The sequence below is a fragment of the Euleptes europaea genome, chromosome 1 (genome assembly GCF_029931775.1).
Source record: "Euleptes europaea isolate rEulEur1 chromosome 1, rEulEur1.hap1, whole genome shotgun sequence".
Taxonomy (NCBI): Eukaryota; Metazoa; Chordata; class Lepidosauria; order Squamata; family Sphaerodactylidae; genus Euleptes; species Euleptes europaea.
In genome coordinates this window covers 12,473,628-12,494,734 of record NC_079312.1, presented here as the reverse complement: position 1 = coordinate 12,494,734, position 21,107 = coordinate 12,473,628, and the positions used below count along the sequence as shown (strand labels likewise).

Sequence of the window (21,107 nt, the reverse complement as noted above, 5' to 3'; positions counted from 1 at the left end):
TTCATTTTTCCATAACTTTTCCCAAATCTCCAACTCTATATTATATCCTAGGTCTCTCATCCATTTCAGCATAACTGGTTTGACCCTTTCCTGTTCTAGTTTCAGTTCTATAAGTACTTTATAAATCCTTCCTATCAAACCTTTATTACCCTTTGATAATATTGTCTCAAATTTAGATTTGGATCGGTTAAATCCCAGTCTGTTATCCTTAACAAAAATATCTTTTAATTTATGATACATAAACCAATCTTTTCTCTGTAGTTCTTCACGTGTTTTCAATACCCATATCCCATCTCTGTAATCTATCATTTGCCTATAAATATTACAGTCCAAATTTAAATGTGCACCTCTTCTAATAAATGCTTCTATAGGATTCAACCACCCAGGCGTTTTACTTTCTAAAGCATCTTTATATTTATTACATATCTGTAATAAATTTTTCCTTATAATATGAGAATTGAATTCTTTATTCACCTTCTGTTTTTCATACCATAAATAAGCATGCCACCCGAATCTTAGCTTATGTCCTTCTAATTCTAATAACTTTGGATTCTCTAAGAGGATCCAATTTTTGATCCAGGTAAAGCAGGCCGCATGATAGTACATTTTTAAATCTGGTAAACCCAAACCTCCCGTTTCCTTCAATTCTATTAAATTATTATATGCTATCCTATGTTTTTCTTTACCCCAAAGAAATCTCATAACATCTTTTTTCCAATCTTCAAATATGTGTGCACCTGTCACTATTGGTAAATTTTGAAACAAAAAAAGCATTTTGGGTAATAACATCATTTTAATTACTGATATTCTTCCCCATAATGATAGGGGTACTTTTTCCCAATTTATCAAGTCTTTTTTTATTTGTTGCCATTGGTTTACATAATTATCCTGAAATAGATTGAGATTATTATTCGATATCCATATACCCAAATATTTGACTTTATTTTCAATGTTGAGTCCCGTCTTTTTAATTAATATTTGTTGCTGTACGAGAGTCATATTTTTCACTAAGATTTTTGTTTTAGCTTTATTAATTTTAAAACCTGAAAGCTTTCCATAAACTTCCAAAATTTTATTCCATCTATCAAACTGTTCAATCGGATCAGTCAGAAAACATACTAAATCATCAGCATATGCTTTAAGTTTATAATGATTTCTCCCTATTCGTACCCCTACTACATCATTAGACTTTCTAAAATTATTCAATAATATCTCTAAAACTAAAATAAAGAGTAAAGGGGAAAGAGGACAGCCCTGTCTCGTTCCCCTTTGAATTTCAATCTTTGGTGATAATAGTCCATTTACAATCAAATTAGCTGTTGTGAATATATACCTTTTATAGCAGTTTTAAAACTCTCACCAAAATCCATAAACTCCAATACCTTAAACATAAACTGCCAATTAACATTATCAAAAGCTTTTTCAGCATCCAAAAATATCAAGGCTATTGGTGTTGTACCTTGTTCCGCATATTCTAAAAGATCTATTACCACCCTTACATTCTGACTAATCAACCTCCCAGGTAAAAATCCAGCCTGATCATCATATATTAATTGATTCAGTACTCTTTTTAACCTATTAGCTAAAATTGCTACATATAATTTATAGTCAATGTTTAATAATGAAATCGGTCTATAATTTTTAACTTCCAAAATATCAGAGTTAACCTTTGGTATTAATGCTATGTTTGCTTGCTTCCATGTTTGAGGGATAATACCTTTTGTCATCCCTATATTCATCACTTCCAGAAGATAAGGAATTAATTGCTCTTTAAATGTTTTATAATAATATGCTGTAAAACCATCTGGTACAGGGGACTTATTCAGTTTACTTTTATTTATTGCTTGTTCCAGTTCCTCCTTAGATATTGGTGAATCTAAAAATTCTTTATTTTCCTTTGTTATTTTCCCCCAAACCGATTTAGTAAGATAGGCTTCAATCTCTATCTCTGAGACTAAATTTTTTTATATAAATCTGTATAAAATTTCACAAACGTATCAACTATCTCCTCTTTAATTCTTGTTATCTTACCATTCCTTCTAATTTGGGTTATTGGTATTTTTTTTTCTTTTTGTTTAAGTTGCCAAGCTAGCATTTTACCCGGTTTATTCGCATGTTCAAAAAATCTTTGCTTGTTATATATAACTTTTCTTTCAATCTCTTCAGCAATTAAAAATTCATATTGTTGTTGCCAATTTCTAATCTTATTTTGTTGTTCCTGTTTAGCCCCTTTATCCTGCAATCTAGATAAGTATCGTTCCGCCTGTTTTATTTCATCTAATATACATTTTTTTCTTTTCTCCCTTTCCCTATAGTATCTTGTATTTTGTTGAATCAGATGTCCCCTAATTACTGCCTTACTGGCATCCCAAACTATATCTTCACTGGTACCTTTATTTATATTTTCTTTAAAATAATTGGATATTTCCACCTTCAATTTATTAACTATTTTGTTATTTTTTAAAAGAAAATCATTAATTCTCCAGGGCTTGTAATCTCTATTTTCCATTTTAATTTTAACTAAAACCGCATTGTGGTCTGATAACACCCTAGGCAAAATCTCTGAGTTCTCTGATTTCTCTACCAGACACTTTGACATCCATATCATATCTATCCTGGAATACGTAAGATGTCTCTGTGAAAAAAAAAGTATATCCCTTCTTGTTACCATGTGTCAGCCTCCAGACATCAAACATATCCCACTGATCTATAAGGGTATCAAAATTCCCTGGTAATTTTCCTTCATTAGCTGCTTTTTTCTTTTTCCCTGATCTATCAATCTTAGGTACCTTAACTCCATTAAAATCCCCCATCCAAATCATTTTTTCAGTAGCATGTTCAGCTAATAGTAATGCTAATTTTTCATAAAAAGACCTTTGATTTATGTTAGGTGCATATATTCCCACAAGCAATATTCTTTGAAAACCGTACATTACTTCCAGCATCAAAACTCTTCCCTTTATGCCTTGATAAATAACTTTTGGTTGCAATGAAACAGGTATATACATAGCTATTCCATTGGTTTTCTTAGTATCATTACATGCTGTAAATAGGGTACCCAACCTTGCTTGTTCCAACCTAAATGCATCCTTTGGAAATATATGTGTTTCCTGTAAACAAATAATGTTAGCATTAGTTTTTTGTAGATGATGAAATATTTTCCTCCTTTTGTTGGGAGAATTCAATCCATTCACATTCCAAGATAAAACCTGTAACATATCAAATTTCAATTAGATCCCATATATTTCCACAATCAATTTCAACATGCTTGCCACCTACTACTGCCACCCCCCTACCCCCCTGTTTCTATTCAGCCTTCTGTATCTTCAGTTGAAGAGTCCTCTGGTGTTGCTGGGATGTCTCCACCTCCAGAAGCCTCAGATGCCTTTTCTTCCTCTGTGGATTCTCTGGTTGGAACTTGTTTAGCTGATTTGGAAGGTTAAACAGATCAGTGTCATATCTTCTCAAAAACTGGTCTGCCTTATCGACTTCTGTAAACTTGAACCTTTTAGCCTTGAAAATAAAAGACAGACCCTGCGGATATTCCCATCTAAATTGTATTCCACTGAGTCTTAAGCGTTGAGCAATCTCCATAAAATCCTTCCTTTTCCTCAGCAATCTTGCAGGTATTTCTTTCATCAGTCTCAAAGGCTCATCCCCAATCTTCAATGGTGTCTTGTAGTGAGTATTAAGTATTAAGTCTCTGTGACTTCTAGAAAACAATTGAAGCAGGCAATCCCTCGGTACTTTATTCCTTGTTGCATATGCTGAGTTTATTCTATAAGCTGTCACTATCATCCCTGCAATAACTTCTTCAGATTCTTGTAAGAAATCCATCAAAAGAATGGATTTTGATGTCAGATATCCACGTAGGTCCGGATCCTCAATTTTCTCTCTCAGACCACGTATACGTAGGGAAGATTCCTTTATCTTAAGCTCAACCATCGCCAATTGATCATTTTGCCCCTCCTCTCTGTCAACTGCGGATGATAATGACATCTCCAAGGTATCCACCTTTTTCTTGATTTCTTTAGTCTCCTGTGTATTTTTTTTTGAGCTTGGTTTCAACCCTATCTTGTCTGACAGCCAGAGATGAAATTGTATCCTGCAAGGCAGCTATTGCAGCTGAATTCTGAGACGTGGTATTCTGGGATAATTCCTGCTTCATTTCTGTAACGTCCTGATGAGTCTTAGTTAACAGTTCAAACACAGAGTTCAAAGTCACTTCAGGTTTAGCATCAGGTTTAGGTTTTAAAGGCATCTTGGTACTAATAGATGTTGTTGCTATTGGAGAAGTTGTCTGTTTAGGTATTTGGGCTATTTGAGTTACAGAGGACCGTCTAAGAGGAGGCTGTACCACCAACTTTGTATCCTTAAGTATATCTTTGGTATGCTTCTCAGCCATTGATAAGCTAGGGGAAAAAAACAGCTGGCACTTGTAATCCAAAGGAGAGTGGGGGGGGGCAGAGAGTTCTTTTTAAATCATTGTAAAACTCATTCAGATGGGAAAAAATCAGGAGAAACAATCACTATGACCACTGAGATATTTTATGCCATGTCACTTGATTATTCTCCAACTTCTTTCCTTTGAATCAAAGATCTTGCTTTGCAGAAAACTTTTTCTTTTGAGTGCGTCACTCAACTGGCAAAAAGCCAAGACAGAAAAACAGAGCGTAATTGAATTATAGATAGTTCAGAGTTGTCTCTTAACAAACAAAAAAATACTGCCACACACCCCAATTAGTGCTCCTCGAATCAATAACCTTTATTTATAATCCAACTTAAAAGAAAAAAATCGGGTCCCACCTCGCTCTCTCCTGCTGTCTCTTGAAGATGGCGCCGGCTCTTCAGTGAAGTCTGCCAGAGCAACCGCCGCCGATTTCTCGGCGGCTATCGCTCCCATGGCAGTTCCACCACCGGCACCCGAGTCTGCATACCCTCTTCCGCCGAGGGGTGCTACTTGCCGGTTCTTAACGGGGCTGTTTGTGTGCCCTGAGGCAGCGAACGGCAGGAGCGCGGCTTCGCGCTTGCAACGGGGGGGTCGCCCGACCCGGAAGTCCTGACATGACTTATTCTTGAGAAACCCGTGCTGGCTCTTAGTGATCAGATCCATCCTTTCTAAATGCTCAAGGACTGACTGTTTGATTATTTGTTCAAAGACTTTTCCTGGTATAGAAGTCAAGCTGATGGGTCGGTAGTTACCTGGATCCTCCTTTTTCCCCTTCTTGAAGATGGGGACAACATTTGCCCACCTCCAATCTTCTGGCACCTCACCTGTTTGCCAAGACTTCAAAAATAATGGACAGAGGTTCCAAAATTACATCTGCAAGTTCTTTGAGTACCCTTGGGTGCAATTCATCTGGCCCAGAGGATTTTATTTCATTTAAAGAAACCACATGTTTGTGCACTACCCCAATGCCAATTCTAGGCTGCAAATCCCTTCCCTCATCACATGTTTTGTTTATGCCATGTTGAGCACTACTTCCCTCACGAGAAATGACTGAGGAAAAGTAGGAATTGAGGAGTTCTGCCCTCTCTTCATCTCCTGTTACAATTTCACTTTCCGGTCCACGCAATGGGCTTATCTTGTCCTTGTCTTACTCTGTACATAGGAAAAGAACCCTTTTTTGTTGCATTTAGCATCTCTCGCTAGCCTAAATTCATACTGAGCTTTAGCTTTCCTAACACTCTCCCTGCAAGCACTAGTTATTTGCTTATATTCCTCTTTGGTTATAAGGCCCTCCTTCCACTTCCTAAAGGAGTCTTTTTTATTTCTCAACTCTTTAAAAAACTGTTTATGGAGCCCCCTTGCCTCTTTAGGCTCCTCCCATTTTTCCTTCTCATAGGAATGGTTTGGGATTGCACCTTCAGTATTTTATTCTTAAGAAATGCCCACCCTTCTTGAACTCCCTTCTCCTTAAGTATTTCCTCATTTCATCCCTGCAGGCAGAGGTTGCAGGAGCCGGCTGTAGAATCTGGCCCCAACCATGTGGAGCAGGAGCAACTCTGGCGGTCGGCTGGACGGCTATGCCCGGCAGGTGCAACAGACCATCCTGTGCCACCAGGTGGGCGAGTGCATCACCAGTTGGATGCCTGCCTGCTTGCCCGCACGGGGTGGGGGGTCATCTGGGGCAGCTGCCTGCTTGGGGCTTGGTCGGCTAATGTTTAAGTGGATAGTTTTGTATGGCCCTCGAATGATGTTATAAATATACAAATGGCTCTTGGTGGAAAAAGGTTCCCCACCCCTGATCTAAATAGCCCATAACATGGCTTTTCTTATGTCCTTATGAAGCCAATGGAGAAGAGGCCACATCAGCATGAACTTTGAATTCTCCCAAAACTATCAATCTGGGTTACTCCAAAGCCCAGTCCAGCACTGCCTCCAACAGGTTTGACAGGGTATCTGTTGGTGCACCAGGTGGCTGGTACACCAACACAATAGCCAGACTCTCCTTAGTGTCCTACACCAGGCCTACACAATCTGTGCCACAGATCTTTGGGGCAGGGATTGCCCTGAAGGAGATAGGCACCCGAAGGAGCATCACCACCCCCTACTCCTCCCCAGCCATTTGTCCGGACTCAAACCACTACACCACACTGGCTTTTGTGGTGTGGCTGCTATTGAACAGTTGCAAGCAGCTTGGTCTGGGTAAGTCAAGCAAGTTGCATGGTAGCAAGTTACCTGATATTTGCTGCCGAGCCTGGCTGTGATCAGCCCTCCCTCAAAGGCCAAAAAAGCCCTGCACAGAAACCTGCCCTTCCACCTGCCTTTTACTGATCAAGGGTTAAACTAGCAATACTGTGGGTATTAGTCCCCCCCAGGTGTTTTGTGTGTGTTTGTGTGTCAGATTTTTCTGCAAACCTAGGGCATTTTTCAGATTTGTCGAAAGATCTTTCTTATGCGTCCGTGGCTCTGACCACCAAATTTAAGTATTTCCTTTTTTTCCCTTTTCTGCACACCAAAATTATATTCATAATATTCAAGATTGTTTTAAAAAGCATTTTTCTCATTCTCTCTCCTAGATTAACACCAGAAAACACTGTAACCTTAATGTTTAGCCAAGTGTCTGTTCTTCCTCTGCAACAGAAACAAACAACTTTGGGCAACAGAGGCAAGGAATTACCTCCCTCCTGGCCTAGTATACTTTTTGTCTCTTTCCAAGACTTCCTGGCTTGTGATTATGTATTGCTGAAGTTTTTTTCCAGGCCAACAACTCTCATTGTAGAAAATACCATTCAGTACCAACTGTACCCGCTAAGCAGTATTTGTTCCTTTTCGTTCTTTTATTTCTGTCTCTCTTTTTCAGTTGCAGATGTCCGGGAGATGGTGGGTGAAAAGGAACCAGGAAGAGGGATTGTGGAAAGAGATGAAGATCTCAAAGTAGAAGCAAAATCTGAGGATCAAGTGGTGCTAAGGAGGCAGCAGAGAAGGACGAGAGAAGCAAAACAGAAGCAGAGAAAGGAATTGATTGCCCATCAAAGAAGGAAGATGCCTGAGATCCCAGCAAGAGATAAAATAGAGATGAGAAAGAGAAGGCATAATCATCCAGTCAATACAAAAGGGTTCAGCTGCAAATCCAGTAGGAACAAACATCAGAATATGAAAACATACTGGAAATCATATAACTGGTTGGAGTGTGGAAAAAGTTTCCACTGGAATAGTGCGCTGACTAGACATCAAGCAATTCACACAGGGGAGAAGCCATATAAATGTTTGGAGTGTGGAAAGAGCTTCTCTGGGAATACTGAACTATCTGTACATCAAAGGGTTCACACAGGGGAGAAGCCATATAAATGCTTGCAGTGTGGAAACAGCTTCTCTCAAAATTGCAACCTAATTACACATCAAAGGGTTCACACAGGGGAGAAGCCATATAAATGCTTGCAGTGTGGAAACAGCTTCTCTCAGAATTGCAACCTAATTGCACATCAAAGGGTTCACACAGGGGAGAAGCCATATAAATGCTTGGAGTGTGGAAAGAGCTTCTCTTGGAAGAGCCATCTAACTTCACATCAAAAGGTTCACACAGGAGAGAAGCCATATAAATGCTTGGAGTGTGGAAAGAGCTTCTTCAGGAATTACCACCTAACTGTACATCAAAAGGTTCACACAGGGGAGAAGCCATATAAATGCTTAGATTGTGGAATTAGCTTCTCTAGGAATGACACACTAACTGTACATCAAAGGGTTCATACAGGGGAGAAGCCATATAAATGTTTGGTTTGTGGCAAGATATTATCTAGTAAAAGCAACCTAACTGTACATCAAAGAATTCACACAGGGGAGAAGCCATATAAATGCTGGGAGTGTGGAACTAGTTTCTCTGATAATAGCAGCCTAAGTAAACATCAAAAGGTTCACACAGGGGAGAAGCCATATAAATGCCTGGAGTGTGGAAAGAGCTTCTCCAGGAATAGCTCCCTAAATTCACATCAAAAGGTTCACACAGGGGAGAAGCCATATACATGCCTGGAGTGTGGAAAGAGCTTCTCCAGGAATAGCTACCTAACTTCACATCAAAAGGGTCACACAATGGAGAAGCCATACAAAAGCTTGGAGTGTGGGAGGAGCTTCTCTAGGAAAGACCACCTTAATTCACACAAAAAGGTTCACATAGTGAAGAAGACATATAAATGCTTGGAGTGTGGAAAGAGCTTCTCTAAGAAAGCCCACCTAACTATACATCAAAGAGTTCACACAGGGGAGAAGCCATATAAATGCAGGGAGTGCGGAAAGAGTTTCTCTGTGAATGGCAGCCTAAGCAAACATCAAAGGGTTCACACAGGGGAGAAGCCATATAAATGCATGGAGTGTGGGAATAGCTTCTCTAGGAAGGACCACCTAACTTCACATCAAAAGGTTCACACAGGGGAGAAGACATATAAATGTTTGGAGTGTGGAAAGAGCTTTTCCAGGAATTACCACCTAACTACACATCAAAAGGTTCACACAGGGGAGAAGCCATATAAATGCATGGAGTGTGGGAGGAGCTTCTCTAGGAAAGACTACCTAAATAGACATCAAAAGGTTCACAAAGGGGTGAAGCCATATAAATGCTTGGAGTTTGGGAAGAACTTCAGTCAGGGCAGAACCCTCACCTTACGCCACAAGAGTCACACAAGGGAATAGTGCCAAATCTCAGCACATTCAAAACCACTTAAAGTGGCTCAACTTGCCTGGGTGATTTATGGTAGAATTCTTTGATTAGGCTTATCTCAGTTCCTGGCTCACTTCTTTCTGTCCTGCCACCCTCATTCCTTTTGTTCAGACTCAAACAAAGATATGTAGCACCATCTGGTGATCTAAGGTACATGTTTTTTCTCTGTACTCTCCTAAAACCTCTCATGGCTCTCAGCCGCCATGGTGTAGTGGGTAAAAGCAGCAGACTCTAATCTGGAGAACCAGGTTTGATTCCCCACTCCTCCACATGAAGTCTCCTGGGTGCCTCTGAGCTAGTCACAGTTCTCTCAGAACTCTCTCAGCCCCACTTACATCACAAGGTGCCTGTTGTGGTGGTGGGTAAGGGAAGGCAATGGTAAGCTGATTTGAGAACTTATGGCAGAAAAAAGTGGGGTATAAAAACCAACTCCAACACTCATGTGAATGGATCTTTCATCATGGCGGCGAGAGTGATTAATAGTTTACAAAATAAATGGTATAATTTTCCAGAAGGAAGAAACTTTAAAATATTGTCGAAGGCTTTCACGGTCAGAGTTCATTGGTTCTTGTAGGTTATCCGGGCTGTGTAACCGTGGTCTTGGAATTTTCTTTCCTGACGTTTCGCCAGCAACTGTGGCAGGCATCTTCAGAGTAGTAACACTGAAGGACAGTGTCTCTCAGTGTCAAGGGTGTAGGAAGAGTAATATATAGTCAGAAAGGGGTTGGGTTTGAGCTGAGTATTGTCCTGCAAAAGTAATGTGCTAATCATTGTCCTGTAAGTATCAAGATAATGTGCTAATGAGGGTATGGTATGGTAATATGGAACCATTGTATCCTGAAGTGATCTGTTAATGTGTGTAATCCAAAGCTAATCTGTATGGCTATTGTTGACTGTTGCCTTTGTTAGTCTGGAGGTTTTTAGAACAGGAAGCCAAGCCTTATTCATTCTTAAACTCTCCTCTTTTCTGTTAAAGTTGTGCTGATGTTTATGAATTTCAATGGCTTCTCTGTGCAATCTGACAAAATAGTTGGTAGAATTGTCCAGTCTTTCAGTGTCTTGGAATAAGACCCTGTGTCCTGTTTGTGTCAGTCCATGTTCAGCCACTGCTGATTTCTCAGGTTGGCCAAGTCTGCAGTATCTTTCATGTTCTTTTATCCTTGTTTGTATGCTGCGTTTTGTGGTCCCTATGTAAACTTCTCCACAGCTGCAAGGTATACGATATACTCCTGCAGAGGTGAGGGGGTCTCTTTTGTCTTTTGCTGATCGTAGCATTTGTTGTATTTTCTTGGTGGGTTTAAACACTGTTTGTAGGTTATGTTTTTTCAAAAGTTTCTCCATCCTATCAGTGACTCCTTTAATAAATGGCAAGAATACCTTTCCTATGGGAGACTGTTTTTCCTGAGTTTTCTGATTTTTGTTTGGTTTAATGGCCCTTCTGATTTCATTCCTGGAGTAGCCGTTTGCTAGCAGTGCGTGATTTAGATGATTAGTTTCTTCCTTGAGAAACTGTGGTTCACAGATCCGTCTTGCACGGTCCATTAATGTTTTGATTATTCCTCTTTTCTGTCGGGGGTGGTGGTTGGAGTTTTTGTGTAAGTAGCGATCTGTGTGAGTTGGTTTCCGGTAGACCTTGTGACCTAACTGAGAGTTTGTTTTACGGATGACAAGGGTATCAAGAAATGGGAGTTTACCCTCAATTTCCTTTTCCATGGTAAACTGAATGTTTGGATGGATATTATTAAGATGGTTTAGAAAGTCCATTAATTTTTCTTCACCATGGCTCCAAATAGTAAAAGTATCATCTACGAACCTGAACCAGACTGTAGGTTTGTAAGGTGCTGACTCTAATGCTGTCTTTTCAAAATATTCCATGTAAAAGTTTGCTATTACTGGACTGAGTGGACTTCCCATAGCTACTCCATCAATCTGTTCATAAAATTCTTGATCCCATAGGAAATAACTTGTTGTCAAACAATGACATAACCTACAAACAGTGTTTAAACCCACCAAGAAAATACAACAAATGCTACGATCAGCAAAAGACAAAAGAGACCCCCTCACTTCTGCAGGAGTATATCGTATACCTTGCAGCTGTGGAGAAGTTTACATAGGGACCACAAAACGCAGCATACAAACAAGGATAAAAGAACATGAAAGATGTTGGACTTGGCCAACCTGAGAAATCAGCAGTGGCTGAACATGGACTGACACAAACAGGACACAGGGTCTTATTCCAAGACACTGAAAGACTGGACAATTCTACCAACTATTTTGTCAGATTGCACAGAGAAGCCATTGAAATTCATAAACATCAGCACAACTTTAACAGAAAAGAGGAGAGTTTAAGAATGAATAAGGCTTGGCTTCCTGTTCTAAAAACCTCCAGACTAACAAAGGCAACAGTCAACAATAGCCATACAGATTAGCTTTGGATTACACACATTAACAGATCACTTCAGGATACAATGGTTCCATATTAACATACCATACCCTCATTAGCACATTATCTTGATACTTACAGGACAATGATTAGCACATTACTTTTGCAGGACAATACTCAGCTCAAACCCAACCCCTTTCTGACTATATATTACTCTTCCTACACCCTTGACACTGAGAGACACTGTCCTTCAGTGTTACTACTCTGAAGATGCCTGCCACAGTTGCTGGCGAAACGTCAGGAAAGAAAATTCCAAGACCACGGTTACACAGCCCGGATAACCTACAAGAACCAAAGAAACTTTAAGTGTATCAGAAAAGGTGTCATATTAAGGATTAAATATCTGTCCTCTGCTTTGAAGTTGAGAGCCCAATTTAAGATACTGTCTTCTGTACCTTTTAGGACTACAATATCTTTTTTATTATTATTCTTACAGCCTTCAGGGATATAAAGGTAAGTGGGGTTGGCTGACAAGAATTTTTAAACTCATCTTCAATGTGCATCTTACAATCTTTGTGGAAAGCTGCAGCTACTGAAAAGAGGAATAATCAAAACATTAATGGACCGTGCAAGACGAATCTGTGAACCACAGTTTCTCAAGGAAGAAACTAATCATCTAAATCATGCACTGCTAGCAAACGGCTATTCCAAGAATGAAATCAGAAGGGCCATTAAACCAAACAAAAATCAGAAAACTCAGGAAAAACAGTCTCCCATAGGAAAGGTATTCTTGCCATTTATTAAAGGAGTCACTGATAGGATGGAGAAACCTTTGAAAAAACATAACCTACAAACAGTGTTTAAACCCACCAAGAAAATACAACAAATGCTACGATCAGCAAAAGACAAAAGAGACCCCCTCACCTCTGCAGGAGTATATCGTATACCTTGCAGCTGAGGACAAGTTTACATCGGGACAACAAAATGCAGCATACAAACAAGGATAAAAGAACATGAAAGATACTGCGGACTGGGCCAACCTGAGAAATCAGCAGTGGCTGAACATGGACTGACACAAACAGGACACAGGGTCTTATTCCAAGACACTGAAAGACTGGACAATTCTACCAACTATTTTGTCAGATTGCACAGAGAAGCCATTGAAATTCATAAACATCAGCACAACTTTAACAGAAAGAAGAGAGTTTAAGAATGAATAAGGCTTGGCTTCCTGTCCTGAAAACCTCCAGAATAACAAAGACTACAGTCCACAATAGCCATGCAGATTAGCTTTAGATTTCACACATTAACAGATCACTTCAGGATACAATGGTTCCATATTAACATACCATACCCTCATTAGCACATTATCTTGATACTTACAGGATAATGGTTAGCCCTTTCTGACTATATATTACTCTTCCTACAAACTTGACACTGAGAGACACTATCCTTCAGTGTTACTTCTTTGAAGATGCCTGCCACAGCTGCTGGCGAAACGTCAGGAAAGAAAATACCAAGACCACGGTTACACAGCCCGTATAACCTACATGAACCAATGCAGCTACTGAGTTTTATTTTTTTAAGATTTAAAAGTTTTTTTAATACACAAACATACAGACATAAAACAGACATTCATATTCATACAGTTTATATGGAGCTTATTATTTACATTTTTATAGTTCACTTCATTTTGAGTTGCATTCTATCTTTTCAATATATCTTCATATCTAATGCACCTAGGAAAAGTTGAAGGCAGCAGGAAAAGAGGAAGACCCAACAAGAGATGGATTGACTCTATAAAGGAAGCCACGGCTCTCAGTTTGCAAGGTCTGAGCAAGGCTGTTAAGGATAGGACACTTTGGAGGACGTTGATTCACACACACGCAGTGTGTCTGTCATTAACAGCTTGCTTTCTGCAGCATCATTATTTTTCTTCCCTATGAATGGTCATTGGATCAATTTTCCAAGGTTCTGTAAACTTAGTCAAAGGAGTAATGAATACCACTTCTGAATTTCTGCCCCGTTTTTGAGTTGGATCTTAGGTGGATCAGTAACTGGTTTACAGATCATACCCAAAGAGTGCTTGCTATGGTTCCTCATCCACTTGGAGAGGAGTGACTAGTGGAGTGCCTCAGGGATCTGCCCTGAGCCCTGTGTTGTTCAACATCTTTATAAATGATTTGGATGAAAGAATAGAGGGGATGCTTATTAAATTTGCAGATGATACTTAATTTGGTGGGGTAGCAAATGGGGTAGAAGACAGAGCCAGGATACAGAATTATCCGGGCTGTGTAACCGTGGTCTTGGTATTTTCTTTCCTGACGTTTTGCCAGCAGCTGTGGCAGGCATCTTCAGAGGAGTAACACTGAAGGACAGTGTCTCTGAGACACTGTCCTTCAGTGTTACTCCTCTGAAGATGCCTGCCACAGCTGCTGGCGAAACGTCAGGAAAGAAAATACCAAGACCACGGTTACACAGCCCGAATAACCTACAAGAACCAATGAACTCTGACCCTGAAAGCCTTCGACAATATACAGAATTATCTTAGGCTGGAGAATTGGGCTAAAACTAAAAAAAATGCATTTCAACAGAGATAAATGTAAAGTTCTGCATTTGGTAAGAAAAATCAAATGCATAATTACAGGATGGGGGAGACTTGTCTTAGCAGTGGTATGTGTGAAAAGGATCTTGGGGTCTTAGTAGACCAAACACTGAACATGAGTCAGCATGAACATGGTAGCTAAAAAGGCAAATGCGATCTTAACTGTATCAACAGAAGTATAGTGTCCAGATCACGCAAAGTGATGGTATTGCTTTACTCTGCTCTGGTTAGACCTCAACTAGAGTATTGTGTTCAGTTTTGGGCACCACAATTTAAGAAGAATATAGACAAGCTGGAATATGTCTACAGGAGGGCAACATGTCTAGGTGAGGGGTCTGGAGACCAAGTCCTATGAGGAAAGGTTGAAGGAGCTGGGTATGTTAAGACTGAGAGGTGATAATAACCATGTTCAAGTACTTGAAGGGCTGTCATATAGAGGATGGTGCCGAGTTGTTTTCTGTTGCCCCAGAAGGTCGGACCAGAACCAACGGGTTGAAATTAAATCAGAAAAATTTCCGTCTAGACATTAGGAAGAATTTTCTAACAGAGCGGCTCCTCAGTGGAACAGGCTTCCTCGGGAAGTGGTAAGCTATCCTTCTCTGGAGGTTTTTAAGCAGAGGCTAGATGGCCATCTATCAGCAATGGTTTGACCTTAGGCAGATCATGTGAGGGAGGCATTCTTTGATCTTAGGCAGATCATGCAAGGGAGGGCATCTTTACCATCTTCTGGGCATGGAGTGGGGGTCACTGTGAAATTCAGTTATTGTGGGGGGAGGTAATTGTGAATTTCATGCATTATGCAGGGGGTTGGACTAGATTACCCTGGTGGTGCCTTCCAACTCTATGATTCTGTGCCTGGACAGCAGTATCTATTGAATATCTATTCATGCTTATGTGATTTGAAAGCATGAATAAATCAAAAGCATTTAATTTTGTCAAAACCATAGCGAGATCATCCATGCTTGCCAGCGCAGTTAATGTGATGCAAGTCTTCTGTTTTCCATGGCTGAGCTACTTGGAACTGGAGTTGGAAGATGACCATGGAGAATAATCCTTGGCCAGATTTGAGAACAACTGGTGTGAAGACAGAGGAACCATTTTGTTGTTTGCTACCTTAATGTAATCCATTTTGTGTGTCTAAGAGTCAGCATTCAGTAGTTTCCCACTGGCCTCACTAACAACACCTGTAGCTTGTTATGATAATGGGCCTAGTCCTCAAGGTCAGTAGCTCATATCACCTTAATTAGTTAAACCAGAGATCTGCGGAAAGATGGGAGGGGTGAGATCACCCCTGAGAACATCATTCCACTTTAGACCAGTTGGAACCATCCAGAAACTTCTCCCAAGAGTCCACTTTGATTGGGAGTTGTGGGTCATCTGTCCTGGGGTCATTTTTCCGTCAGTTTGGCTACGCAGTATGATAGTCACTCGTTCTCTATACTTCAATTTCAGCATATCTGCTGCTTCGAACAACATCTTTATAGCTTTTAAGATCAGCAACTATGTAACAGCTTAGTAAGTATAAGAAGCAAGCTAGATTTATTGTTTTCTATGCCAATTGCCTGACTATGTAACCTGTATTTTAATCTCTTTTTGAACTTTTCCATTAATAAAGCTATTTAAGCTTTACAGTTTTTCGAGTTTACTGACCTAACCCAGTGGTTCCGGATACTCTACTGATATAAGGCAGGGTCTCTGCCTTCATACCTGGATATCTGCTATTTGTTCCCTTTCATGGCTAAGAAGGCTCAGCTTTGAGCACATAAATCCAAATGCTGATTTTTATTGCCATGGGAGAAATAGTCTGGAAACTTTGGTTGTCCTTCTCAACTGAGAAAACACAAGGGAAATTCTGCTTGTCCTGAGGTAACTGGACCTATTAATCAACATGGTCTGTTAAATTCATCCCTTCAGATGGAAAGAGTCAGGATGGGGCCACAGTCTAAAGATGGATTACTGCTGCCTGATGGTTTCCAACCAGGCCAACCAGGGGCCTCTTGGAAGCCCACAAACAAGACGTCTGCAGCAGCACCATCCTGCCTGTGTTCCACAGCACCCAAACTAATAGGCATGCTCCTCTGATACTAGAGAGAATAGGAATGCAGCATGACTAGTATCCATTCTAACTAATAGCCATGAATACCCCTCTCCTCCATGAATATGTCCCCTCTTAAAGCCCTTCAAGCTGGCAGCCATCACCACATCCTGGGGCAGGGAGTTCCACAATTTAATTATGCATTGTGTGAAAAAATACTTCCTTTTATCTGTTTTGAATCTGTCACCCTCCAGCTTCAGAAGATGACCTCGCGTTCTATAATTATGGGAGAGGGAGAAAAACTTCTCCCTGTCCACTCTCTCCAAACCATGCATAATTTTATAGACCTCTTATCATGTCACCCCTTAGCCGCCTTCTTTCCAAGCTAAACAGCACTAAGCGTCTTAACCGCTCCCCATAGGACAGTTGCTGTAGTCCCCTAATCATTTTGGTTGCTCTTTTCTGCACCTTCTCAAGCTCTGTAATATCCTTTTTTAGGTGTAAGCCCTTGGCCCACTTGAACCAAAAACCACATCAGAGACAGTCAGGTCCAAAGAAGCTGGTTTTACTTGGTCAAAATAGGTTAACAGAGCATAAAGAAAAGGGTGACAGCTATGAGGCTGCCTGGCTTGAACTTGGTAATATAGAAGCACAGGAAAGGCGAGAGATTACATATCAAAAACAAAACAGTGTTCCCAGAGCTTCAAACAGAGTTCAGTAGGCATAACAGTCCTTGAGACTGGCCGCAGTACAGTAGGCATAACAGTCCTTGAGTCTTGTTGGCTGGAAAGCGAAAGTAAACGGCAACTGACATACAGGCCTGACATTCTGCCCCCCTTAAGGCCCCCTCCCACCTTGCAAGGGGGATGGTCTATCCGGGTAGGCGGTGTGGAAGGCAGTTACTAAGAGCAGGGCGGAGACATCCTGTGCACGCACCACTCATCGTAGGCAGGGGGGAAGTGCTTCCAGCGAATTAAGTACTGCAGGGATCCATGTCGTATACGTGAATCTAGGATCTTTGATACTTCAAAATGCTCCTCCCCCCCACCATCACGGGCTGCTCGGGAGGTGGCTCTGGGTGCCAGCCCGAGGAGGCGACATGAGGTTTAAGGAGGCTGACATGGAAGACAGGGTGGATACGCCTCAGGGTTTTGGGGAGAGTCAGCTCCACAGTGACAGGATTGACGATCCGGGCAATGGGATATGGTCCAAAGTATTTGGCACTAAGCTTGTGGCACGGTCGAGTGGATCGCAGGTTTTTTGTGGAAAGATATACGAATTCGCCAACTTGGAACTCCTTGCTGGGGGACCGATGCTTATCGGCTTGCACCTTATATTTGCGCTTGGCTCTATCTAAGTTGCTTACTAGCCAGGGCCATGTGGTACGGAGGGTATGCGCCCAAGAGGCTACATCGGGATCCCCCTCCCCCTCGGGAACCTCCGTAGGGGAAATAGGACTGAAGTCCTGACCGTACACAGCATAAAAAGGGCTGAACCCTGTAGATTGGTGGACAGCATTATTATACGCATATTCAGCAAAAGGCAATAGTTCTACCCAGTTATCTTGGTGGTAATTAACATAACAACGTAAATAACATTCTAATACAGCATTGACACGTTCAGTTTGTCCATCCGTTTGGGGATGGTAAGCACTTGACAACCCTTGCTCCACCCCCACCATTTTGAGGAACGCCTTCCAGAATTTAGCCACAAAACTACTTCCGCGGTTGCAGATTATCTTGCGCGGGAATGAATGCAAACAGAAAACATGTGACACGAAGAGGGGGGCCAACTTGGGGGCGGAGGTAACACCCGCTAAGGGAACCAAATGTACCTGTTTGGAAAATAAGTCAGTAACAACCCATAGTACAGTTTTGCCCCCGCTAAGGGGGAGATCCATCATGAAATCCATGGCAATCACTTCCCAGGGTTTGCTGGGAGTTTCCAGCGGTTGCAGTAGTCCTGGGGGTTTGCCTTGAGATCGTTTGACAGTGGCACAGATAAGACAGCTGCAAATGAAGGAGTCCACATCAGAACGCATTCCCCCCCACCAAAACTGTCTGCGCAATAAGTGAAGGGTTTTCAGAAACCCAAAGTGTCCTGCAGTTTTAGCTCCATGGGCTAACTGCAGAACTTCTCTATGTAGTATCTTAGGGACATATAGTTTCGAGTCTTTGTACCAACAACCACCTTGCTCAAGTACACCTTGGGGCAGGGTTTGGGCAGTGCGTTCGGCCAAGCACTGAGCCCGAAGGGAGTCTAGGAAGGAATTGGAGATGATCACCCCCTCTCCTTCCGCGGGAGAGGACGAACCAGGAGCCAGCGGTGTTGGAGAGGGGGGAGAAACTGGTTGCTGCGGGGCACCGGATATGGGTGGCACAGGGGGGGAGGCGAGGGAGCCTGCTGGTTAGGGCTGAACACCTTGTCGGTTACTGCGTGATTCCCCTGCTGGAGTCGGGTTTGGGACCGGGTTTGCATGGCCAGCAGGGGCAGGGCTTCTCTTTGTGCCGGGGTGAATAAAGAGTCTGTCGGCCGATCACGTTTTACAGGGTATTGAGGCAATCGGGACAGGGCATCTGCAAGCACGTTCTGTTTTCCGGGCACATGTTTAAGAACAAAACGGAATTGAGCAAAGAAGTCCGCCCAACTCTGTTGTTTTGCGGACAGTTTGTGGGTCCCCGTGAGGGCAGCTATATTTTTGTGATCGGTCCAGACCTCAAAGGGGACCCCAGATCCCTCCAAAAACTGCCTCCATAGAGTCAGGGCATGGTGGACAGCTGATGCCTCCTTTTCCCAAATGGGCCAGTTCAATTGGGAATGCGCAAACTTCTTCGAGAAGTAGGCACAGGGATGAAGGAGACCGTCTGGTCCTCTTTGGAGAAGGCCCCCCCCCATGGCTACGTTGGATGCATCGACTTGTACAATAAACATTTGGTTCGGATCTGGGTGCTGCAAGACCGGTTCAGAAGTGAAAAGCCGTTTGAGGGCTACAAAGGCGGATTGGCATTGATCAGTCCACCGTATTTTGGCAGAGGGCAACGTTGCAGAAACCCCTTTACCTTTTGTTTTCAGGAGATCAGTGATTGGCAGTGCCACTTGAGCGAAGTTGGGAATGAAACCGTGGTAGAAATTAGCAATGCCCAGAAATTGCTGTACTTGCTTGCGGGTGGAGGGTGGAGTCCAGTCAAGTACCGATTGGACGTTAGCGGGGTCCATGCTAAGACCACGATGAGAGATTATGTATCCCAAGAAAGTTATCTGTTCTTGGTGGAATTTGCATTTAGACAGTTTTGCATAGAGCTGGTGGTTACGCAGTCGTTGTAAAACTTCTCTGACCAGCGTAACATGTTCCTCCATGGTTTTTGAATAAATAAGAATATTATCCAGATAAAATACCACGCCGCGGTACAGCAAATCATGGAGGATTATTCGTTAATGAGTTGCAAGAAGACCCCCGGGGCCCCTTTTAATCCGAAAGGCATCACAAGAAATTCATACATTCCAAAACAGCTAGAGAAGGCGGTGAGGGGTTCATCCCCCTCGCAGATTTGAACGCGATAATAAGCTTCCACTAAGTCCAATTTGGAGAAAATGCGACCCTCCTGCAATTGCCCCATGATATCTGAAATCAACGGTATGGGGTAGGTGTTGGCTTGGGTGACTGCATTAAGCTTTCGGAAGTCAATGCATAGACGCAGGTCCCCCTCCTTTTTTTGGACAAAGAACACCGGGGCTGAGTTGGGAGCGTTCAATGGCCGAATGAACCCTCGAGCAAGATTTTTATCTAAAAAGTCACGTAACACAGCACGTTCGGAAACGCGCATGGGGTAAATCTTGCTTTTAGTCAGTGTGCAATCTTTCACCACTTCAATTGCACAATCAGTGGTACGGTGGGGGGGGCAAGGCATTACATTCTTTAATATCAAAGACATCTGTAAAGTCTCTGTATGCTTTGGGCAAAGACGGTGGCGATGCGGCCTCGGAGGTTAAAGCCGAAGCGGGTGGAGGCACCACCGCGACTTCCTGTCGGTGCTGTTCGCACTTGGGATTGGCAAAGGTAATCGTGTCAATTTCCCAGTCTATGCAGGGGCTATGTCCTTTAAGCCAATTAATCCCCAGGACCACTTCGAACCGGATGGGGGCTATGGTAGTCTATTTGTTCCCAATGAGAACCAATACCCATCGCCACTCCCCGTGTGCGATGATCGACTGGTCCCCCCTTGAAGTGGCTCCCATCCATTTGGGCAAATTGGACGGGAGCTGGTAAAGCCTCGGACTTGACTTTGAGGGCTGCAAACGTGGCTTCACTGATTAAAGTGCGGCCGCAGCCAGAGTCAATCAGCGCCTTGACAGGCAGTTGGGGACCCCCTTTATAGTGTTGCAACACTGCGTCCACATAAACAGTGGTTTCTACTTCACTCACCTTGACGGGAGCTTTGGGTTTAGCAGAAGATTCTGCAGGGGTCTGTGGGGACGCTCCACTCACCACAGACCGTATTCGTTTTTTGACAGATCAAGAGGGGTTTCCAGGTTTAAAGCTGGGGCATTCCATGGGTTATCTTCATCAGAAGAAGGAGAGTCGTCCCCCAATGGGGCACTTGTAATCCGGGACCCTGCGGGGTCACTTGGAGCAGACAGGTTAGCCGATTCCTCAACGTGAAGTGCAGAGGGTGTGAGTCGTCCCGGCGCTGCGCTGCGGGTAGCCGCGGTGCCTCTGCGTTGAGGTCTCCCTCGAGCTCGGGGTATGCTGGGGCGAGTGGTCGGGCGTTGAGGACAAGTCGCTGCAAAGTGGCCCACTTCCCCGCAAACAAGGCAAGCCCCCCTCTGGAACCTTGTTTCGCGATCCTGAGGCGGTCGCATAGGTTTCCGCGGTCTGGGGAGCGGTGCTTTTGACGGGGGTTTCTGGGTGCTCTTATCCTTGTTTCG

General features: G+C 42.5%; 1 protein-coding gene across 1 annotated transcript; it reads left to right on the top strand.

Moving 5' to 3' along the window:
* The first annotated feature begins 3,992 nt into the window (after positions 1 to 3,992).
* On the top strand, positions 3,993 to 9,302 carry LOC130493311 (zinc finger protein 502-like). Its single transcript, XM_056867028.1, has 7 exons — positions 3,993 to 4,006; positions 4,834 to 4,981; positions 7,308 to 7,327; positions 7,768 to 8,020; positions 8,105 to 8,525; positions 8,694 to 9,040; positions 9,270 to 9,302. The coding sequence occupies exons 1-7, from the start codon at positions 3,993 to 3,995 to the stop codon at positions 9,300 to 9,302; spliced, it is 1,236 nt and encodes a 411-aa protein (XP_056723006.1).
* The last annotated feature ends 11,805 nt before the right edge of the window (positions 9,303 to 21,107 follow it).